The 24991-nt window shown below is 34.6% G+C and overlaps 2 protein-coding genes across 2 annotated transcripts; both read right to left on the reverse strand.

Annotated features, from left to right (window-relative positions):
* Positions 1 to 2966: 2966 nt before the first annotated feature.
* LOC145587808 (uncharacterized) lies at positions 2967 to 4346 on the reverse strand. The gene is made up of 3 exons (XM_081644487.1): positions 4145 to 4346; positions 3982 to 4058; positions 2967 to 3695 (listed from the first exon to the last, which is right to left on the reverse strand). The coding sequence occupies exons 1-3, from the start codon at positions 4220 to 4222 to the stop codon at positions 3095 to 3097; spliced, it is 756 nt and encodes a 251-aa protein (XP_081500613.1). The 5' UTR covers positions 4223 to 4346; the 3' UTR covers positions 2967 to 3094.
* A 1786-nt stretch (positions 4347 to 6132) lies between these two features.
* LOC145587809 (protein SYM1-like) lies at positions 6133 to 9348 on the reverse strand. Its single transcript, XM_081644489.1, has 5 exons — positions 9076 to 9348; positions 7564 to 7719; positions 7235 to 7367; positions 7086 to 7125; positions 6133 to 6582 (listed from the first exon to the last, which is right to left on the reverse strand). Exons 1-5 carry the CDS (start codon positions 9340 to 9342, stop codon positions 6495 to 6497), a joined length of 684 nt encoding a protein of 227 aa, XP_081500615.1. The 5' UTR covers positions 9343 to 9348; the 3' UTR covers positions 6133 to 6494.
* Positions 9349 to 24991: the final 15643 nt, after the last annotated feature.

Genomic DNA, 24991 nt, shown 5'->3' on the forward strand with positions numbered 1-24991 from the left:
CACCTTTTTCTTGTTTCCTGTTTTTGGTTTTTAGTTTTCAAAAAAACAGGAAACTGAAAACCAAAAATGATGCCAAACAAGCCCTAAATTATTTAATTTGGAGTTTTAGATATTTTTTTTTTCATATACTCTAGCTAATTACATAATTTGGAGTTATAGAAGTGAAAATTATTCTAAAGAAGGACTAAGATTACATCTCTTCAAACTTTTTTTTTTCTTTTTTCTTTTTTTTTTTTAATTTTTTTTTAGGAAATCATGTCTTAAAACTTAAAACTAGTTGAAATTAGCTTTAAGGTTATAAAATTATAGAAATTAAGAACAAATTTATTTGTATACTCTTTTATATTCAATAATGAAAGCTCAATGTAAAGCAAAAAATGTGTAGTTAAATCTCGATCTTGTAATTTTTCTTGAATAACTCTATTGCATTGTCTTGAATTTTACTCTATATTATTTGATTTTATTTTTTCCTTTTTTTTTTATTCTCTGGGTGCTCTTTGGTTTTTAAGAGTTCTATAACAATAGTTAACACTAAGAAAAAAAAAATTAAAAAGCAATAAATTTAAAAAATAATATGATACGCACTTTCTTTGACATGAAAAAGGGCTAATTGTTGTTGTTTTATATACCAAATTTGTCACCTCACGCGAACTTTTATACCAATTTGTCACATTTTGCTAGCTTTTATACTAATATGTCGCCGATTATAATTTTTATACCAATATGTCACAAGCTAATTTTTATACCAATGCGGTTAATTGGTCTAATAAACATATTATAGAGGTGGTATTTCGTGCGTGATTTAGAAATTCATCACATGGAAATTTCGCCATTTTAATTGGGTGTTTATAATTTAAGCAGATGCATTGGTGAAAGAACCTGGTTTGCCATATAGGCAACCTTATTCCTTTAAATTCACAAAAATATGCTCTTTCTTCTAGATTTGTCACTCACCAATTAACTACACAAAGTATTGGGTGAGGCTTCGCCAAACTATTGGTGACACGACCCTCACCTTCACCCAAACAATTTCTTACCTCAAAATGAACACAGATTTCATCATCCTACTTCGAATTCAATTTTATACTTTAAATCTAAGAATCACATGGATCATGTACACGGCATTTTGGATTGTGTTGGATTGTATGAGTATACACATTTTTGTTTCCAGATGCAAAATTATTGAGAGTCACGGGTGGATGCCAAGTGTGACATTCATAATCATGTGCATATGTTGAGCATCAAAGTTAGAGTCGCGCATAGGGCTGAGCAAATTGGCTATCCGATCCGAAATTTATGGTTATTCAAAATTTTGAATCGACAAAATCTGATCTGAAAAAAAAAATTTAATTTCTAATTTTTGGAATTTCAAAGTTTCGAATTAAATTCCAGAATATCCAATCCAAATTTTAAGAATTAAATTTCAATTATAAAATGTACTTTTAAAGTGCTCTTACTTGCCATCAAAGCTAAGCCACTAGACTATAGATGAAAATATAATTTATCCCATCATCATCTCGACTTGATCAGTGTGCATTTCTCGTCTTTCTACGTACTAAAGTCTACCCCTGGATTTTTTTTTGTGTGTTGTTGATTCTAATAGGTTTAAACTTTAGTTTTTCTTAATATTTTGCCTCTCCACATGATTCATCTTAAGCAATGAGCATTAATAGCAAACAAAATTAGAACGGTTATCTAGAAAATATGTGGTGTGACAATAAGTCATCACTATGTTAAAAACAAGTTTATCCCACATGTAGCAACCGATCTCCATGGATACACGACTCTTAATCGTTTAATGTATGACAAAGAGCTTGATCGTAAAAACCTTTGAACAATACCCAGAAAAATTTTGAGAGATAATATTAAGAGGATTGGACAACTCTATTTATAGTGTATGAGATTGGACGATTGGATGAATTTTGGCCACCAATCATTGTGAACCATTGCGAAACTCAGCTTATGCCTAAATGTAAAGATTTCCTCAAAAAGCTTCTTTACTTTGACTTTGGGGTGCCTTTGCTGTAAAATTAGATGGGCAACAACAGTCCTTTGGTTGGCTCAATTGTGGACAATAGAGTGAGATTCAGAGAAAACAAATTTAGTGAGAGAAAGATACAGAGGGTTTCAGAGAGCAACTCATTCACGTTTTTCATTGAACATTCTCAGAATTCACCTCTGATCGAAGCTCATCCATGGTCCAATTTAGCTCAAATTTTGACAACTTGTCCGGGACGACAACTTGTCTGGGACGACAAGGTCTTCATCTTTAACGGTGTGATTCTCGTTTTATCTTACGGTTTTTGAGTTACAACTTCTAGACATAACTCTGTTTTTTGATGACATTTTTTCAATTTCTTCCTCTGTTGATCAGCTCTTATGATTGTTGTTGTTGGGTAAATTTTTTTTTGTACCCACTTTTGAAACTTGAAATTGTGTATCATTTCTTTATTTTGGATGGACTCCCTAATCGTCTCGTATTTTTACTATTCTCTTTGAAAAGGCTTTTCATGTAAAAATCGTGTGTTCTTTCCTTGGTTGTTTGTGCTCGTTCATTGCTATATGTTTATGTGTTGATATTGCTGATCTTGAATAAAATATCATATTGCTTATATGTTGGTGTGACATTGAACAAACTAGTGGCGGGAACTTGATTGTGGTTTGTTTTGTCACTTGATTATTCCGTAAGAAGCATGTTTACCTCAACAACTTAACCTCAAGGGGTGGAGTGCCCTCAAACTTCTCTTATTTGATTAAAATTAGTTGTCAACTTTAAGCCATCAATAGATTATGGACTATTCAATGGATTCTTAGGATTTCACATGTTTGCTGACTAAATAAGTTCAATACATCGAACAAATTCAAAGTTGAACTTATCTGTTTCTTGTCTTTACCTGCATCCATGTAATATGCAGAAACAGAAAATCTGAGATGATCATGCCATACTGTAAAATCCCAACTACAAGTTTGGTATCTACACTGTAAAGATTGTACTTCTTTGTTACGCAACAAAAACCTTTTTGAGTAAAACAACACATTAGTACTAAACCGTAATCTTCTATGACATGACATACTTACAACAGGAAAACAAAATCTAAAATCTCCAAGGAAAAGCTTCATCTACAGCTTGAATAAGAGAAAGAAGTTCGTCAGAAAACAGAACACGCTGATCAGCAGGCTGAACCATTGGCGGTCTACTATTGTTCAGTGCTGAGGCATTTTCTCTCTGCTCACAAAAATTGGCCCTACAAACAGGACAATGTCCATGATTTTTCACCCAAGGTACAATGCATTCTTCATGAAACATATGACTGCAAGGAGTCAGCATCACTTCTTCTCTAGGCTCGAAATCCTCTAAACAAACAGCACAGCTTTTCCCACCTTCGTCTTTATCCTTTTCCATTGCCTTGGTACTAGGATCTTTGTTAAGATCCCTATAATATAGATTCACTCTTCTTGCCAAGGTTCTAGGCGTAGGATTGTAGATTTCTTTCTTGAGTTTCTTTAGGACGATTTCTTGCTGTTCTTTTGTTAGCTTTGAATCATCATTTTCTGTAGGTGCGTGAATGGTTTCGTTGCCACTGAATCTGGGCATTAGCCTGTGTGAAGCTTGTGGAAGCCTAGGGCTAATTCTGTGACTCGTGCTGTTGCTGAAGACTATGATTCGTGTTGCAGGATAAGAATCAGAAGGAATACTGCAAAGTTTACTACATAATTAGGCTTCTGTTCAAGAAATCAGAAGCTACATATATAGCATCAATAATCAGCTAATTATATAATGTTTTAAGCTTACTAACAGATCTTATCAGCCACTCACGTACAATTTTGATTCAATGAGACATTAGTCTTTCAGTTCGTTTCATGGATTATATATTTACAAATATCTAGGATCATGTATTTTCCATACACAATAAGATAATATGCAATACCATGCTGAACAAACTCTACTTTACAAACATAAACTGGGTACTCTAGATCTACCTTGTTCGGCCATATGCCGGTCTTATGGCAGGTCTTTCCGTAAATGGCCTGTATGCCGCTGGTGCACCATAACTTTTCTGCAATGAAAAATACAACAAACATATGAGGGAAAAAAATGTTTCAACACTTCAAATAAAGTTAAAAAATCAATTCCTAGCCTTACATCTTGAGAAATCGAATGATGATCCCATCTGAGTTGTTGATCGTCATGCAATGGAGAGTCTCTATATCCCCTGATCATTTTGCCTTTTCGTTCGTTCAACTCTTCTAGGTTCGAGCAACGAAACTTAAGTGTATGGTTGCTGCTAAGTGCAGAGGATTCTTATAGCTTCACAACTCTGGATTTTTCTTGAAGTTTTTGGCCTCCTAAGCCTTGTCTTTTATACTGTTCTGCTACTAATATCCTGATTAAAAGCTTATTCTGTGCCTGTTGAAGATACTCTGCAATGTGTTATAGGTGTCAGAGAAAATGACTTTGATGGATATCAAAGAAAGAATCTAGTTCTTTTGTGGGGTTCATGACAAAGGCTTCAGCGGTTTTAATTGCATCATTTTTCGGTTGTGTTCAGATTGATAAATCACCATTATAAAACCAGCAAAGTTGTTTTTGTCAAATCATCAAATCCAGAATAAAATACTAAGTATGTCTTACTGTGGTCATGTACAAATTTAACTTTAAGGATTGACTACTGTCACCATAATGCGGAAACACTAAAACTTATCTTTTTACTTAGACTTAATTGTCACATTGTCCTTTGTCATGAACTGGAGAACAATGTAATGTATACTCGTATAACTTCTACAAAGAGATTATTGGTACAAACTTGGCCACTATATGAGTATGTGTCTATAGACCTGGGAAATGGGTCATTTCGAGTCGGATCAAGTTCGGGTCAAAAAGTTATCAGGTCAAGTTCGGGTCGAGTCGGATCATTTCGAGTTTCAGGTTGATTTCGGGTCAACTGATAATCGGGTCGGGTCGGGTTTCGAGTCAACATTTTAGGTCGAGTTCGGGTCGGGTCAAGTTTGGGTCGGGTCAATTCGGGTCGGGTCAATCTTCGGGTCAGGTCAATCTTCGGGTCTAATTTTTGGGTCAACTTCGGGTCGATGCATTGGGTTAAATTCAACTCTATATACTACCTTCGTTTCATATTATTTGCAACGATTTGACATAAAGTAGAGAGGAAAAATGTCTAATCGTTGCAAATAATATGAAACGGGGGTAGTATATATTTATATATTTTTTTGACAAGAAGCTCACTTTATTTATTAAGGCTACCTTTTTCATGGAATATAGTAATTGTTTGACTTAGATTATTTTGTAATTTCATTTGGTATTGAACATTATGTTATGTACGCATTATTATTGTACTATTTTTTTTTCTAAACTTGTGAGAATTGTGACTTTTATTTCGAGCTTTAGTTAATTTTTTTAATCTTATGGACAAACTCTGTAGAATAGTCGTTAAATTTCAATCTTTTTATGATTTTTTAATAACTTATAGAGATAAAAGACCGAAAAAATCGAGAAAAGTAATGCTCAAAATATGTAAATTACTTGCACTGTTACACATTACAAATTAATAAAAAAAATTAAGTCATTTTGATTGCGGTTTTATTCTATTTCGGTTTGCTCAGGTCAAGTCTTTAGCTTAAATAGATTCTGGTCATTTAAGGTATAAGATAATTTTGGTTCGAGTCACTTTGGGTTTCGAGTCTATTTGGGTCAATTAATTCAAGTTAAAGGTCGGGTCACTTTGGGTATTGGGTCACTTCAGGTCAGGTCATTTCGGGTCTCGGGTCAACTTCGAGTCGGGTCGGGTCATTTCGGGTTTCGGGTTAAGGTCAGGTCAACTCCATTTCGGGTCGGGTTGGTTCGGGTCTTGGGTCAATTCGGGTCACTATTTCGGGTTATGGGTCGGTCATCGGGTTTGGGTCAGAATTGACAAGTGTATGTGTCTACGTATGTCATATTAGAAAATTACGGAGTATTAAACAACTTTTATTCGGAATTTATACCATGACTCGTGAATCCATATCCATGATTGCCAGATGCCCAGATACAAGACACAGTAATGTACACAAAAATAATGTTTGATAAATATAGTTTTAATATAACTCATTGGAAAAATTTCCAACTCCAGTTTGAAGTTGGTGGCAATAAAGCAGCCAGCAATTTTTTTTTCTTTCATTTTCATCACAATTTTCTGATAATATGTCAATTCAGTAAAATGAAAGCAGGGCAGCACGCTACCTGGCCAGCCAAAAACCAAAAGTCTGGCCAAAAAATTGAAACTTTTATCTGAACCTAAAGTATTACAACAATTGGTTCTGAATTTACCAATCCAAAAACTAGTGAAGATCAATACTTCTTGGCCTGTTTAATCTGAAGCTATTAGACGAGTACCTAATTACTGAACTTCAGAAAGGCAGGAAACTTGGAAGGATACCGAATTGCACATGGTTTGGGAATTCTTCTCATAATCTCATGGCAAGATACCTTGAATGCAGCTTTACTTGGTCATTGTAGAAGAGAGGATAAAATTCCAAAAGATGGAACCAAATGACATGAAAGCCACCCGCGTCTGAAGAGGAACAACCCTACAAATAATCACAGGAGATAATTAATTTAGGAAACAAAAGAAAGGTCAGCCACATCCAAAAATCCATATGCTAAAATTAATTGGTTAACAGGTCTAAAATTCTGTCAGTTTGGAACAACAGAGATATTAGGTACTCCATTGAAAGAGTGTGCCTATTATTAATTATTTTCTTAGATGTTGCCAAATTGTTTGCATTCTTTCAAAATTTATAGGATCAAGTAGTTGATTTCTCATCTGAACCCTACAAGTATTAACACTTTCACAGGTCAAAATTTTGCAGCGATTTTTATTCTTTTTTTTGTTTCTCATTTTCAAATTTACCAAAGAATAAAGGCAAAAATCTATCACTTAAGTTAGAATACATACATTACATACTTAACAGGCATATTTCATCAACTAGCAAGTACTTAAAATTTGAATAAATGCCTAATTTATCCCAAATTATACATTTTTCCACATCTTTTTAAGTCACCGAAACAAGGACAAAGGTAGAAGCAATACCAAAAGTTCAGTACACTATATGGAACCCAGAATCTAAATCCTGCAAAACAAATACAGATATCAAACATCAGCATCCACGGTGAGCAGGACAGGATATCTTGTCCTTTAAAAAAAAGGCAACTTATAATCATTTGAATTTACATACTTACCAACAAGCAGGGTAGGAAGGGCATCCTTTTGATATTTTCTTGGTAGCTCACATAGCTTCCCTTGCCATAAATTATTCCATGCAAAGACAACAGCAATAACTGATGGACCGAGAATTATTTGGTTTAACAAAACCTGAGAGTTGGTGAATCATCAACTTCAGAGATCACAAATACAAAATAGCATGTCTAGAGCAAACCATCAAACAGAGTTTGCAAAAACCAGGAATCATTCAACAATGAGAAATGCGAGCATGGTAACAGCAGAAGAAACAAAGGTAACATTAATGATAAATTAATAAGAAACAATGACAACACTTACAAAACAATACCTTTGTCAGTAGGTTCTGAACTGTTGGCTGAGGAAAATATCGATCTAGGGTTTGATACCACACATAAGATCCAGGGCCATAAAGCAAAAACCCGTAGGAAGTCATTCGAAGGGCTCGTAGCCAGTCATGACTTGAAAGAAGACTCTGGATAATATCCTGCAACCAAAACCTAGGTTAAAGTTTTACACTAATATGTCATAATGCATAGCTTAAATATAGTCCTCACTCCTTAGTGAGCTAGGTACTCAAGATTACCTTCCCAAAGGTTGAAGACTCAAACAGAGATATTGAGGCCAACCCCTCACTCCCTCAGGTCCCCAGGTACTTTAGGAGGGAGAGGGTTTAATCTCAGGAATTTTAGTTTCGGACCTCACCCTACCCCATTCAATAAAGGAGTATTCTATCTATAGTGCAACATTCTATAATAAACTAAGCTAAGAAGGGGCTATATGGGTAGTCTAGTATTATTAGGTTAATAGTCTTAGCTTTATCATAAACAGAGGGAAGAGAAGGAGAGGGCAGGTAGATATTAGGAGTGACTCCTTGAGAGAGTTGTGACCTCAAGTCACTATTTGGAGAGTTGTGAGCTAAAGTCACTCTGGAGCTTGATAGGCTGTATCTATTGATTGTGTAAACCGTTGTTCTAATAAGCAAAGCCTCAATCTTTCTTCTCTATTTTACTGTTCTATTGCTTTTCTCTGTTATTTGGTTGTGCTTGGCTTGAATATACTCCACATTTAGTACATGAATAATAGATAAAATCACATCTAGCCAAGCGAAGGGACATACATCTATCAATGCCCATGCTTATTATCTAGCCAAGCGAAGGGACATACATCTAGCCAAGTGAAGTAACCCTAATCAATCACTAAACACTACCTTCATGATTGGTAAGAGATAAATTGCCTACATCTGGATATTTTCTATATAGTATGCCCATGCTTAATGAACCTATTAATAGATGACTCAAACGCATCTATCAATGCCGTATAGTATCCCCACATACTAAACCAACCTGTCATGGCCCTATGGTATGCCCTATGCTAAACGAACCAATTACTCGGCCACGCAAAGCGAACCTGTCACTTCTCAATAGTTTGCCCCGTGCTAAACGAGCATATTACTCGATCACTCAAACGAACCAGTCAGTGCTCTATAGTGCCCCCATGCTAAATGAACCTGTTACTCGGTCACTCCAACAAACCTATCACTGCCCTATAGTATGCCCATGTTAAAATATTGTTTTCAGACTCTGAATACTACTAGATACCCAAAACTCAATACAGCCATCAGTAGCACGAATGCATAAATTCAACAAAATCCCATAAAAGGCACAAAATATCTTTAATTACCCAATAAATTTCTTCCCAACACACAACAATTCAATAACAAAGAAACCACAATTCAAGAAATTTTACCCAATTAGCTTCAGAAACTCACAAATTCACAAAAACCCACATACCGTTAACAGCATATAAGAGATAGAAAGATAAAAATGGGGAAAAAAAAGACCTTATCAGAGTCCTCAGTATCGGATTTATGGGTGATAGAAGTCCAGCGTTGTCGGAGCTGAGCAATGGTGTCGCCGGCCAAGGCGAGAGATCCAGCAGTCAGCGCCTGCTTAAGCGGGAAATGGTGGGCGGAGTTGGGCTGAGCAGAGGACTCCGATGAAGAGGCGTTATGCTTGTGGTTTCTCTCTCTTCTTCTTGGTTTTCTTCCTCTGTGACGAAATTGGTTGAAAGGGTGGGTGCTCCACCATGAACCTCCTAAAGTGTCCATTCTATCGTAAATACTTTGAAAGCACACTCAACTACTCACTACTCGAGTTTGTATCTTATAATTGGTGCTCGTTTGCCTTGAATTTTTTTATTTTTATTTTTTTTATTTTTTTAATTTTTTTTTAAGGTTGAAAGAAGTAAATATTAGAAAACTCTCTTTACGAGGGAAATTTCTAATGTAAAAATACTCTGTAGGTAAACAAACTCGTTTTCCTTAAATTGATTGCAAGAAATTGTTGCGTTTGTACTTTGTATTTTTGTAGTATAATACACTTTTCAGCTTACACACGACCTTAGGGAGCAATCGGGTGAGTGAGCCTGAGCTATAGTCAGCTCGGTTCGTATATGTTTAAGTTTGTTTGAACTCGAACCAAGCTCAAATCTTTATGAATCGAGCTTTTTTCGAGCTGAGCTTTGACCGAGTCGAACTCGAAATATTCATGAACAAGCTTGAGTTATTATTATCCTTAGTGTTTTTTTTTTTTTTTTTTTTTTTTTTTTTTTTTTTTTTTATTTTTAATAATGAAAATACTTACTTATTACTGTGTACTATATTATAAATATATTTATGTTTATATACATGATTTAAATAATCAAGCTTGTTCACGAACTTTTCAAGCCAAACTTGGCATAACTCAGCTCGACTCGTTAAGGTATCGAGCAAACTCAAACCCGAGCCGAACCACCATGAGTCAAGCTTTGACAAAACTTTGACTGAATCGAGCTCAAATTGTTCACGACAGGTTTGGCTCATGATCACCCCTAATACACCCTTCAATCCGTTATATTCTGTGATGATAGTTGTCAGCACCCTTATTTGTATCGCCAAGCAAGCCATGAACGTTTTACCTCCATCCCCAGTTTAGGTCTTATATATTAGTATAGTTAAGAGAGCTAAACTTTCTTATTGTATTAATTGAAGTGTTGTGTCGGTTGAAGCTAGTCTCCTTTTTCCACTTTGTCAAATTAAAATAAATTAAAAAAAAAACGTGAATTCATGTTATATTAGGGTACTTCTAATCATTTATGTATAGAGAAAATTCTACTCATCACATTAAAAAGTTCAGCCTGTCTTATGTGTGGCAGGCCATACCATGTGGCTGGTTGTAAGAATAAAGTAATCCCCTATAATACTGATGAAATACTTTTTGTAACTCTGATTGAGTAACCACTATAACACTTGTAGTAACCCCTATTATGACTGACCACACAATGTGACCAACCACATAAGAATTTGCGTAAAACGTTTGTGTTATAACAATATGTAACTTTTTTTTTACAAGAAAATTATGTAACCGTTTTTTACAAGAACAATATGTAACCTTTGAAAACTTAATACACTTGCTATTAAAAAAAAAAAATCAAAACACTAAAACAAAACCTTGATACATTAAACTTATACCGTAATAGCGTACTCCTTTCATCCCATAATATAATTTCTATTTGTGTTTTGTCACAGTATTTAATAAATAGGAAAAAGTAGATGAAGTACATTAATAAAAGTGAAAAGTACAATTATAAACAAAAGTTAGAGAGAGAGTGGAAAAAGTACAAGACATGTGCAAAATTCAAGGGTAATGTAAAAACACAATGATATAAAGTAAAATAAAAAAAATGAGGGTATAATGATCATTACTTACTATCCAAAATTAGAAACAGAAACAATATGTTAGGTCTCCAAAATAGGAAATCAGGAACTATATAATGAGACGGAGGGAATACAATGTAATACAGCTCGTAGTAAATTTATTTAGTAGCTTCTTTTAAATTTCTTTTATCAAAACATAATTAAGGATGATGTTAACAAGACTTTGTTTGTACAAAGATGTTAAAACACCATTGCAATATGCACATATGATTAAGTATGATCAAACAAGTTTATTACAATGCATGACCATCATTGATAGAATATTAATTGACAAACAAATTGTTACTTTAGAAGAATACTACAAGAGGGGGGTGAATTGTAGTTAAAGGGAATTTAACTAATTTTTTGCGGAATTGACAAAACTAAGCTGAAGGAACTTTAAAGTCACACAGAGAGATTTTACATGGAAAATTTCTTGGCGCTAACAAGAAGAAAAACCACGACCACTTAGGATTTTAGGAAAGATTCTTCACTATAATAGGGCAAACAACCTATTACAAGCTAAAGAGTCTATCTTCAAGTTCCTCAATGGACTTGAAGTTCCCAACAACAAGTCTCTCTACTTGCTACTCTTCTCTTCTCTTTCTCTTCCCTCTCTTTCTCTTTTGACTTCTCGTAGAGTTCACTCAAACTCCCAATCCCCAATTAGAACTCATAAAAGAAAATACTCTAATGAAAGTAATTAAGAAAGTTAACAACTTAAGTAGAATGCGACACTTGACTCTTTTTAGAAAACAGAAAAGATAGAAAATATGATTGAGCAAGGTGAAGATTTTCCAGAAAAACATCTTCAATATTTATAGGGAAAACATGGCTTGAAGAAAAAGCCATAACTCCCTCCACTTATGCCACTACTGTTGCTCATCAACGCCACCAATCTCCACTACACGTAGCACTTCAAACATGTCCTAAAACTCAGGACACGTTGAACCATCATGAAGCAGTTTCCTTGTTTAATGGCGAAGACTAAATCAAACCCAGTAGCGCAAGTTTAGGAAATCAATTGCACAATATTTCTGAAAGATTTTCTGAAAATAAAAGATAATATTTTGCACTCAAATCAGAAAGATATTTTCAAAACCAACTTCCCTATATTTTAGCAATCATTAAAATTCTATCTTTAGACCAAATTTGAAATCGCATTCTACTAATTATCAACTCTTAATTATTCTCACTTACATAAAACCTATAACACAAAATATTTTAGACTTTATAATTCTCTTAAGAAGTCTCTACTGCGAGCCTTCATTCTCCAGCTTCTACTCCGAAGCTTATGTTCCTTCAAGGGAATACTGCAACAAATCTTCTGATTCCTTAAGCTCCTGTTCCTTTACCTTGACTTGATCCTGTAACTTTGTTAAAACAAACTACACAACTTATCAAGGCATTAGTCCATTTATTTGACTTGTGTTATCATCAAAACATCAAGGTCAACAATATTCCCCCTTTTTGATGATGACAAACAAGGCAAACCTTTTTAGAGCAAAAAAAAATCAAAAGACACTTAGACTACTATAAAGAAAATAAAACTGAAAAAATACTTGAAGGAAATAAGAGGAAATAAGTTTTATACCTGACAGAGAACTAGAGAGACATAAAACTTTGAAGTAGAGATGGATGATAAGTGTGTTAAGTAGTTTGCCTGTATTCTATCCCCCTTTTGGCTTACAAGATATATTGAATGAAAAGAGGCCCATCTTTGGCCCATAAAGAAAAGATATGATGATTTCTTCAACACAGGAGGCAACTTGAAACTCCACAAAGATAATCCCATGTTCTTAACCGCAGAGAAAATTTATCTTTTTGGCAGCCCTTTTGAGCCTCATCAGTTGAGCCTTAGTTATTTAACCTACATTATTCCATACCTTGGGATGGGAATGGTGCAAAGAGATACAAATAGGAAATTGGGGGAACGAAACATAAGAGGGGGACACAAATTTAGTCTAAACCTAAAGACCCAATGTAAAAGAAAGAAAAAATCGTTCTAAACACAAAACAAAACTTGTCAAAAAAAAAAAAAAAAAAAGAGAGAGGACAAGGAAAAGGCACCAAATGTAGGAAGTTGCCACACAAAGCAGAAAGGTTTTAATTTGATAAGCACCAAAAGTAAGGGATTATGTGAGTATATACTTGAGCCTGTCCATTCTTCATAACCCCAAGCCTAGCCACGTTACAACCTTGGAAAGGCCCTCCTTGAGGTAGATCATAACCATGTACCAAAATCATCATTCCATGAAAATATGGCCAATCTTAGGCCTTTGCACATATGGACCTACTATTGAGTAGTCATGTCCATATATAAAATGCATGAAGTGTTGAGTTATGATTACAAAATTATATAAAAAATCAAATGATTTGGATGATTTGATAGCCATTGGCTTCATGACACCATTTTACTAAAGCAATCGAATCAAACTAAATTCGATGTTTTCTATATTTTTTGCCAAGAAAAATGAGATGACTAATCACTTTTTTAAAAAAAACACTCATCTTATTTTCTTTTAATAAAGGGATATTTATTAACAAGGTAATTCAAGTTCTACATACATTGCCTAGAAAGAAAAAGAGTTAATACAATAAATTGATTTGATATATCGACAGCCTCGACGTCAACTTTAGATATCTTTTGCAACTCTTGAGAATTGGTCTTTTCACTTGTCATGAGCAACTAAAATGTCCGCCTACATGGAATATCTCCATCTTCTCTAAGCGAGGAACATTGATTAAACATGATCGCTACATGAAAAAATGATCGTTATCGCTATCACACGTATACCTCACTGCCAAGTCATCACGATGATTCAAATATTAAGTCAATAATCTTTGCTTTTCGAAAACATGTCTAATTCTCTTTTTTTATTCTTCTATGGGAAAGTTCGGTTCCCCTTCCTTTTTATACAAATCCGTCTTTTTTGTTCATTTCTTTTTTAGGGGGTAAGTCGGGATAATCCCTCCCATTTGGCAACTAAAATACTTGAAATAAATAGTATAATTTTTTCCGCTCTTTGCCTCAAACTGGGGCTAAAAAAAGCTTGGGCATCCCCACTTCTCTCTATTTACAGATTTGAACACACTATTTATGCTGCGAAATCAATGTCATGCAAAGATTATTACGAACCATCTTAATACCTTTAAATGACAAAGGGAAGAATACCACTTCCTATTTTTTGACCAAGATAATTAATTATGTTACTTGATCATACAATTCATGATGCAATATTCCACAAATTAAAAATACAAATCTTGGGGCTTCAAATAAACATGAGAAATATCCCCTAGCATGTGTATACATTAATTGCAAAAGTCACCTAAGGTTACACTTGGGGGCTACAAAAATGTAAGTCTTACCTCAACTTTCGTTTTGAAATAAGACCATATTTTGGAAAGTGATTAGAACGATTTTATAAATTATTCTAACACTCCACCAAACCTAAGTTTGATAAACATTCATTTACAAACTACGGTGCTTATTTAATTGAAAGAACTTCACTTTCAATTAGCAAAATATGACAATGATGACAAACACTAAAAAGTAAAACATAAACAAAATTAGGTATATGAAATTTTGCTCACATTTTCATATCATAGTTGAAATAAGTTGCAAATTACAACTTACCTTCATCAATCTTGGACAAAAAAGTCACACTCAATTACTAGCTAGACTTTTTTTTCCATTTTTGGTCTAGTTTTGAAAATAATATGATTATGTATTTTGCCTTCTAGAAAAAGTTGATTTTCAAAACAAAACTTTCATTTAAATTATTGGACCCTTTTCAAATTTTGAATTCTAGTTCGAAATAACATGTTTCTAATAAAAAATAGTCTTCAAAATTTCTTTTATGAATTTTTGTTTCATTTTCTCAAATAAATAAAATTTCAGATTCTCAATAACCGTTTGGGTAATACATGTATATACATAACTATTTCCAAAAGGAATGAACTAGGATTCGACTTCTTCTTGACTCGAACTTGTTCTCGCCTAGTCATCCTGCGAATATTGGCTTAGGGATGGTAAACGAACCACCTACAAGACCAAAATCAAAGATTGATAAGAACAAAGAAAATATTTGATGTTCTAAATCAACTTTGAGAATAAAATCACCGCAATGATCTTTACAAACGTTTAGACATTAGGTAAGATTACTAAACCTTAAACACAATTGTTTTGGTTTATAAACAAGGAAAGAACTAACTTGCTTTCTTGAACATGACTTTAACTAAAATGCGAAAGCCATGTCATTGTCCTAAATATCTCAAAACAAAAATACGATATATACATAGGTCCATCTCAATATCATGATTATATGAATGGCCTAAACAATAGCAAGTCATTAGAATTACCCCAAATTGAGGGCTCCAAGACTTGTGAAATAGCAAGAATGCGCATAACCTGACACATGAGAGCTCCAATATCCACAAAAAACAAAATGAGATATTCATGCCATTCGAGCTACTTTCGAGAATCACCTAAACTACAAATGGTTTACGTAGATCTCGAGCTTTACAATTTTCAAATGTATCACAATGATTTAATAATCATGCTGTTCCTTTGAAAACTAAGTTTGCAACTGAATTTGGCCATTAAACAGGTTAAATACTCGAGCTATTTTCAAGTTCAACTTCAAAAACTAATCTTAGTGCATAATTGTTGTTTCAATACTTCAAATTTACTCTAGAGATTAGAGAGTATGACTAGTATAGAGCAAAAGAAACAAAATCATGATGCATAAAACATACTTGCTCATACGAAAGTTTAGTACTCAATCATTCATCATGAAAATTGTATCAAGACACTTTATTAACATAAGACAAACAATTTCACAAGTAAGAATGTAAACAAAAACTCCTAAATTCTAAATTAAGGAGTCTTCGTTTTAAATTATTCCTCCATTGTTGCACACATTGGAATTTTGCAAGGAGGATAACATCTAATTTCTTGAACTTCAAAACAGTAACAAAATTTGAACTCAAAAGAAAGAATTCGAAAGTAGCAAGAATAGAGGAAGAATTTGAACAACATTTCATTTTCCCTCTTACTTGTTCTAATGAATGACCAATACTACTAATGGTCAAAAACGATTTAAACACACTAGTTTAATCGTTTCTAAGATCCTAGTTGTTATCATAATAAGACGAAACACAGGATTTCTAGACCCATTTCAAGCAACATGAAAGGGTCTAATTATTAAAAACAAACAAGTCATCGAAGTCACCCAACATTGGGGATTACAATATTCGAAAAACATAAAATGGGGGCTACAATATTTGAAAACATAAAGTGGGAGCTCAAAAGCTCGAAGTATAGCCAAACTACTCTAGTTCGATGATGTCTTCAAGAATTTCCTAAACTAACTAGTTTTGTGCAAATCTTGAAATCACAGTTTTATAAGTGAATAATAATAACCTTCGGTTATTTTTATCATTAATAAAACCAATTTTGCAACTTATGCGTGAAAAAAAATATGAGTCGCAAGAACAATTTCATGCTATTATCAAAGTTCAAAATTTCATTTATAATTTTAATGCATAATTGTTGTTCTAAACACTTCAATTTACATTAAAATTAACAAGCATAGTCTATGTGAGCAAAAAATGAGAAATAAAGTTCAAGCACAAATTCAAAAATTAAAAAAACACATATATGCTTGTACATGCTCATACAGGATCAATACTTTACCACTTCACATGAAATTTGTTGCAATATATTTCTTAAACATGTCACAACAACAAACAAACAAATTCATGAAAACAAGTCGAATCAAAAACGCCAACTTCAAGTTAGGATTCTTCATTCGATTCTCCATTTTATTGACCAAGATCAAAGTTTGGTAAAATAAAAGGAGCAAGATTTGCTTTCCTTAACTTCAAACGACAACCATAAAATGGAAAGAGATCAAAATTGGAGAAAGGGGAAAAGAAGAAAGTGAGCTGCAGATCGCGCTTCTCCAACTCTTTTACTAATTCAAATGTTGCGCGCAACTCATCAAGTTGTGCGTGGCATCCAATCGCAACCTAGTTTCTTACGCGCGCCTAGCCAACGTGACCTACTAAGTTGCGCGCAGATACTGGTCACTTAGATGACCGGTATTCAGATTTTCATTCGTTTGATAAATTTTTAACAGTTTTTGTTCGTCATTAGACGTAATGGCGCGCAAGTTATCAAAATCTTTTTAATTGCTTTACATCCAGTAGTTTCTTTTCTTCTTTGATAGTTTTTTGCATCATCCTGCATGCACACCGTGTTTTGTGCCTTCCCTAAGTATGCGTTTTGGAAGTTTTTTGTAAGCGTGTCTTAAGACGTTCCGTAGTGGTGCTTTACGTAAAAGCTCCCATAGACAGGTTTGTCATTTTACTGTACTGACTTCAGAAATGTCATGTTCTTTTCTTTCTTTTTGGCGTCCACAGCAAAAGGACGACGTTCATGCGGCGTAAAAATGTATGGCGTAGGTGTTGTATAAATTTCACCTCTTCGCAGCTTAACGTGATCTACTTCTCGTAACTAAAAGGTAGAATTTCTTTACTTTACTTTAGGCGTTAGCTAACGAGTCGACAAGTGCGCCGAACCATTCGAGAACAGACACTTCTCAATTGGAAGCAAATACGGTAGTTAGTGAGCTTACTGGCTTACCGGACAGTTAGGGTGTCGTCCACCCCTGTATAAAGAAAGCATATACGACAGTTAGTAAGCTTACTAACTTGCCAGACAGCTAGGGTGTCATCCACCCCCTGTATAAAGAGCGATGTGCGATGTCGCATCTATGTAGGCACGTGCCCCAGTCCTGAGACACGTGTTCTCATCTTGTGGACAAAACTGCTGAGAGAGTTGCCGATTTTCTCTCTCTCACTGGATTTGGATATATGCCTCCATTCCTGACACTACTAAAATTCGACTAAATTGCGACCGTTTTTCTACTACTGTCAAGAAAACGATCGCAAAATATGAAATCTACGACCGTTTTTGAAACGGTCGCAATATTACGACCGTTTTAAAGGCGGTCGCAAATTTGCGATTGTTTTGCGACCGTTTTTGGCTTTTTAAACGGTCGCAAAGATGTTTGAACAATTAAAAATAATTCTAAAATAAAATAACCCTTTTGCGACCGCCAAAATGGTCGTAAAAATAATCCTATTGCGACCGTTTATCTGACAGTCGCAATTTTGCGACCTCTAAAAGCAGTCGCAAAAGGGTTTTTTTTTTTTTTTTTTTTTTTTTTTTTTTTTTTTTTTAAAAAAAAAAAAAACAAAAAATAGGGTATAAATAAAATGCCTCATGTTCCCAAACCCTATCTTCTTTACACGCAGCCGCTTATCTCTTTCTCTTTCCTCTCCATCCCCTTCTCTTTCCATTCTCTCTCCTCTTTCCCCTCCATCTCCCCTTTCTTCCTTTCCTTTCTGACATGCCCCCTCCATCTCCTTTTCTTTCCTTTTCCTTTCTTTCTCCTTCTTCTCTTTCCGTTATTGCAGCACCATTTCCTCCATTTTCGTTCTCTTTTTCTTCTTCATTCAATTTCTTTTTCTTTGATTTTTTGTAACCAAACGGTTTTGGGTGTTCGCACGAAGAAGCTTTGGAAATTCCGTCACCGTCACAAGCACGAGCCCACCGCCGCGATCTCCGCCGTCAAAAGCTCATGACTAAACAAGTTAAAGGTTTTTAAGGTCATATTCGACCATGGAAAAGATAGATCTAGACTTTCCATGGTCGAAGTTGGCCTTATTAAACCAACTTTGAGGTTGAATTTGAAGTCAATTAGGGGTTTAAGCCTTTAAGGTATGTTATTGTGTTTAAATTTTTGTTTAATTTTTCTTCGAATTTGGTTTGATTTTCTGTTTGAATGATTTTTTTTTTGCTTGATTTTTGTTCATTTTGGGTTTGTTTTTTTTTTTTGTTATTTTGGGTTTGATTTTTGTGGTTTGTTTTTAGTGGGTAATTTTTTGAATTCACTTTTGTGGGTTTTATTTTTTGTGGGTTTTGATTTGTTAATTTTGTGGGTTTTATTTTTTGAATTTTTTGGGTTGAGGTTGGCGGTGGATAGAAGTGGTTTAGGGTGGGAGGTTGGCGGTGGTGGTGGGTAAAGGTGGTTTAGGGTAGGTCGGTTGTGGTGGTGGAGGGTGTAAATGTATGCATGATGGGTTTCAGTGGGTATAGGGGTTTAGGGTGCTGCTGGGTTTCGGTGGGTGCTGCTGGGTTTCTGGGTTTTTTTTATTTTATTTTTTAATTTTTTTATTTTCCTAAAAACTTTTAGCGACCGCCTAAAGCCGTCGCAAATGGCAATTTTGGCGACCGCTTAAATACCTGTCGCAATTAATTTTATTTGCGACTGTTTTGGTACCGGTCGTTGAAAATAAAGGAAACGGTCGCAATTTCACCCAGTCGTAATATTGTTTTTTCGCGACTAAGGGAATAACGACTACCGTTTTACGACCGTTGACAGTCACAATTAGTTTTTGCGACTGTTTTTGCTATTTTTAAGACCGTTTGTGGCGGTCGAGAAAACCTTAATTTTTAGTAGTGTGAGACATGTATTTCTATCTTGTGGACACCAATTATTGTGTTTTGACAAGCGAATTGTAAAGAACTTTATTCACATGTTAGGCTGCGAAAGCCAAAACACCCTTTTTATCATCTTTACAACTTGTTAAAATCAGGCTAAAGTTTCAATGACGTATCGAGGGACTTTAGACCAATGATGACATAATTGAGAGGACATCATCCCCTTTATTCCTTTTTAAACCGATTTCTTCTCATGACGTGACATCACCCAGAACACCTTTACTTATAAAAGCGTTCTACAATTGCAAATGATCAATCAAGATTCTTTAGCGCGTTAAGACTAGAAAATACTTTTTTCTAACCTTAATAGCTATTTGCCTCAAGCACTTAGCGAATCAAGGACCGTTTCGACATCCTTAAACATTTCTGAAAGATTCTCTATTCTTTGAGAACTTCGCAAAATAAGTCTCGGATCTATTTCCTTGACTACTTTGATCCTCGTCTATTCTAGACTCGACCAAAGTGGGGGCTAAATATGGACATCTACTTTTGGCCTCCTGTCCCGACAGGAAGTGTAATGACGATAAATAAAACCATCTTCATGTTGGATTAACGTGAAAAACACTTATTGATAACTGATTGAATCACAAGAACATAAAAATAAACTAGCCTAACCTAAAAACAAATGCATTAAGGACCAAACAACTAAGCCCGATCATAATTAGGCTTAAGCCCGAGCATAAAACCTAAAAATGACGGATTTAGAGGCGCCTAGGTCAAAAATCAATGCTGCCGCAGAGAAATCCGCACGCATCTCACTGAGTCGCGCTGGTCTGGCGCGCGCAACTCACAAGATTGCGCGCAACATCCAGCGCAACTGCTAGTGATGCGCTTGCAGAAGATTCAGAATTTCATAAAAATATGAAATAGAATCTTACCATAATACCGCGCACAAGAAAATCAGTTGCGCTGCCTATAGCAGCGCAACCTAATTACTTGCGCTAGGATGTCGCGCGCAACTCATTTAGATGCGCGCGACACCTGTTGTGGCAGAATGTTCAAAACCCTATTCGTACCCATTCCCTATAAATAGGGGGATTAATACGAGGCTTAAAGAGATAAAAAATTAACCTAAAACACTGGCGGAAACTTTGTGAACTTGTGTGCTACCAAACCCTCTTGTCCTAAACACTCACCCCTTTTAATACTTATTACTATGGTGGAAGTTCCCGAACAAGAAAGAGTCCATAAGTGTTCTAAACGAAGATCTAGCAAAGAGAAGTGGTAAATTCCCGAGCACTTAGATCAATCACCTTTGTTTTATAGTTTAAAACAACTTTAATTAATTAATTAGTGTTGTTTGATCACTTTAAACGGACTTTTAATTAATTAATTTCACATAGTATCTTGCGTTAAATAAGAATAGAATTGAATAATTAATAGTTGATTGATCACCTAAGCCAAGACGAATCTTGTTTATTTTGTTTGATTTACGAATATTGATTAAATAAGAATAACGACTTTAATTTGCAATGTAATTCCTACGTGATTATGTAACACCCTAGAAATTCCTTTCTTTTAAAATACCTATTTTGCCTTGCTTAAAGCTTTAAATAGGAATATCGAAGACATTACCGCCACCGTGAAAACGGCTAAGGCAACTATCAAAGACACACAGCGGAAGACTAATTTCAAAACCATTCAAAACAAGTCAACTTGAAAAGTCAATCAACGAAAGTAAAGTCAAACCAAAGTCAAACGAAGTAAAATAAAATCAACCTACAACTTGGAACCATTATAGGCCCTTATTAAAACCAAACCGAACTCAAAACCTTTGCGTTAGTCATGCATAATAATAATGTCATAAATAATTAAAGCAATAAACACATCATATACTTATAGAAACTATCATGATTCGCTCTTCACTCATGCCCATTCATGAATATGCTTCATCACCTGAAAAGCTTATCTCTACCTATTTCCACTACTCTCCATTAAAAATGGGTCATCATAGGGCCAAGATAAAGACAAGGCCAATAAACACATAAAACACACAATCAGCAAAGCTGAGTACATAAGCGTAATTAACACACCAGCATACAATTCCCTATCAATACACAACTTACCTCGTTGCACCTGTTTTCAAGCATACCCCGATCAATAAAAATTCTCACTAGACACTAAATAATTTATTTAGCGTTGATTACGCATCGAACGGGTTTCCCACTAACCTCCCCCAATAAATTGAGGTTACTGACACGAGAGCTAACTGTGCCAGCATCAAAAACCACTTGTAAGTGGCGGAATTCCTGCGCATAATAATAGTAAAAGGAATGTACAACGTCCTGTACTCCAGTAGAAGTTATTGTTAAATATAAAACCCCATAACTCCCCCCATATGTTCATACTCAAGGTATATACGTTCCAAAAGTTTTGGTGCGTAATCTCTTTCACTTTACGTTATTTACAGATTATTAAACTTGGTGATGACTCTCAAACCATAATCATTCAATCAACAATAACTATTCAGACAATCAAATATACCAATTTAACTCTTGAATAATTAGTGGCCACATAGTATTTAATGTTGAACCCTTTTTAATTCTACCTTGGTGCCAATGACACCTTAAACGCATAAAGCGCCATAAATCCTATCCCTCGGTGTTAAAAACACCTTAAGTGCACTAAGGCACCAACATACAATTTATTCCTCGTGTACATAGACACTTATATAGCTCATTCCTCATGCTTAAAGCATCAATAAAAATTATATGAACCATAATAAAATTCCTTTTCAATATCTTAAACCAAATTAAACATTTAGTTTAATTAAACATGCTCTCTAACATGCCACAAATAAATATGTGGTTCATAAACAATATTCCAAACTATAATTTTCCATCCAATAATCCATCACAATTAAATCATGCTTCATAATCCAATCACCAATAACATCCAATTCATAATTTCCATTCCAAATCTAGCATGGTACTACTTGTAATCAATTAAACACATTTAGCATGCTACTACATCAATAAAAATTACGCTAAGTACGCAAACGTACCTTGAATACGATCTTAATATCGCCACAATTAATAAAAATCACTCACTTCGAAATCTCCTACAATTTAAAATCATAGAAGAGTATTAAAATCCTCTCTACACAAATTTCCAGCAATATATACTATTATAAAACCCCTCATAATTTAATTAAAATAAGATGAAATTATATTTAAACATCATACTTTAATCCCAATTAATGGGTAATTAAAATTCCTTAAAGAAACTTGATTTTTAATGCTCTACCAAAAATTCCAGCACTATATTTTAATGAAAACTTGCTGTAATTTAGCCTTAAAACACTTTAATCAAAGGTTTACACCATTATATATCATAATCCTTCAATAATTTATAAATTAAGAACCTAGGGTTTCAAAAATTGGGGCTTTTAAATTAAAAATATAATCTGAAAATTAATTAACATAATACACATAATCAAGCATCAAAAATCAAATCACTAAACTCATAATTAATAATTAGATCTAGGATTAAACTAGTTTTTTTTTTTTTTTTTTTTTTTTTTTTTTTTTTTTTAACAAAGATTTAATTTTTTTTTGTTTGTAGAAGGGTTACTGGCTGGCCACCACTGCCGGTTCCCGCCAGTCACCGGCTGGTTTTGTTGGTGGCTGGCGCCTGCGGCCCACCGGTGGTGGTGGTGGCCGTCGTTAAGGGGGAGCCGAAAAAAAGGGAAAGGGGAAAAAGGAGAAAGAAAAAGAAAGAAAAATAAAGAGAAAGGAGAGAGAAGTTTACCTTGAGTTTTCTCCACTTTAGGCAAAGTTTGATTTGCCTCAAGTATTGAATATTTATACCCCTTCTCTAGAAACCCTTCTCTTTAAACTTTCCTCTTTTAATTTTCGTAATCCCCTCCTTAATAAAACTTTACTAAAATAAACTTTCCTTAAATTAAATTCCAACTTAATTAAAATAATTAATTAAATAAACTTTCCTTTTATAAATATTTCCAAACTTATTTAAAATAAATAATTAAAATACTTTAAATAAAACATTTTAATTTAATTAAATACTTCTCAAAATACTTATTTTAAATAAAATACGTATAAAAATACGAGGTATTACAGATTAAGGCGTGTAAATAAAATCAACTAACTTAGTTTTAGGTATCACGTTGCATATATTGTTTGGTGATGAAATTGTGAAAAAGGAAGAGCTAGTAGAGGCCGTAACTAGGGCTAGAATAGCGATTCCTCCTTAAAAGGAACGTTATTTTAGTACTCTCGCTCTCGAACTTATTTCTGGTACACGTAGACCAATTTGGGCATGGGTAAACTTACGATTCGTGCTACTTATCCCTTGAACTCTATTTGGGAAAAAGGCATGAATGAGGTTTATGAGTTTTCCTAAAAGTCATTGGCGACTCCTACTTGTTTCTTACAAAAAAGCGTGATGAAAGGATCATTTCTAATTCAAGGTCCCCTAAAAAGTCAGGAATTCAAATCCTTATACACCCTAACAAGTGTAAAGTCCTAGGCTTTTAAAGGGCCATGGGCATCTAAGGAGAAGGATCCCCTACGATGGGAACACCCTCCTTACGTATCCCTTTTCCAATAAATCCTGTAGTTGCTCCTTTAACTCACTCATTTCTACAGGTGTCATACGATATGGTGCTGTCCTTGGAACTAAATCTATTGTGAAATCAATTGCCGTCTTTGGTGGCATTCCAGGGATTTCCTCTTGAAACACATCCAGGAACTCATTCACCACTTATATATCCTCTGGTTCAGTTGCCTCCTCGTGATCCATGTTTCTCACACTGCAGAAGTACACTAGATGTCCCTTCTTAACGTCCTTTGCCAACTTTAGCACAGATATCAACCTTGGGCACTTGGTCTCACCATGCATCCAATAAGTCACTGACTCATTCTCACTTGTGTTCATTTTCACTTTCTGCGATCGACAACTGATTTCTGCACTGTACTTGTTAAACTAATCCATTCCCAAAATGAGATTAAAATCACTCAACCCAAACTCGATGAGGTTAGACAGAGACACTTCCCTTCAATTTCTAAAGGCACGTCTCTAAAGGTTTTGGTACATTTCACTACCCTACCCGTAGGAATGGTTATAGGTAGGTCTACTATTTCTACTGTTTTCAAACACTCTTTAAGTTTCGAAACAATACCCTTTGAAATGGAAGAAAAGGTTGCACCAGGATCAAACAAAGCATTAAAAGGAATAGAGTTAATAGAAAAAGTACCAGTGATGACATCTTTCGTAGAATCAGCCTCATGCCTACTCAACACGTTCAGTTTCCCTGTAGCTCCACCTTTCTGTTGATTATTCCCACTGCTATTGTTGTTGCTCTTCGCTCCATTCTGCTGTACTCCCTTATTCCCAGAAAAGTTGTTGTTCTTCCCTTGAAAGTTCCTTTAGGTCCCTTATGAATTATTATTTTACTTGTTCCCATTAGAATTTTTGGAGAAGCACTCGTAC

The sequence above is a fragment of the Chenopodium album genome, chromosome 17 (genome assembly GCF_948465745.1).
Source record: "Chenopodium album chromosome 17, dcCheAlbu1.1, whole genome shotgun sequence".
In the NCBI taxonomy this organism is placed as follows: domain Eukaryota; kingdom Viridiplantae; phylum Streptophyta; class Magnoliopsida; order Caryophyllales; family Amaranthaceae; genus Chenopodium; species Chenopodium album.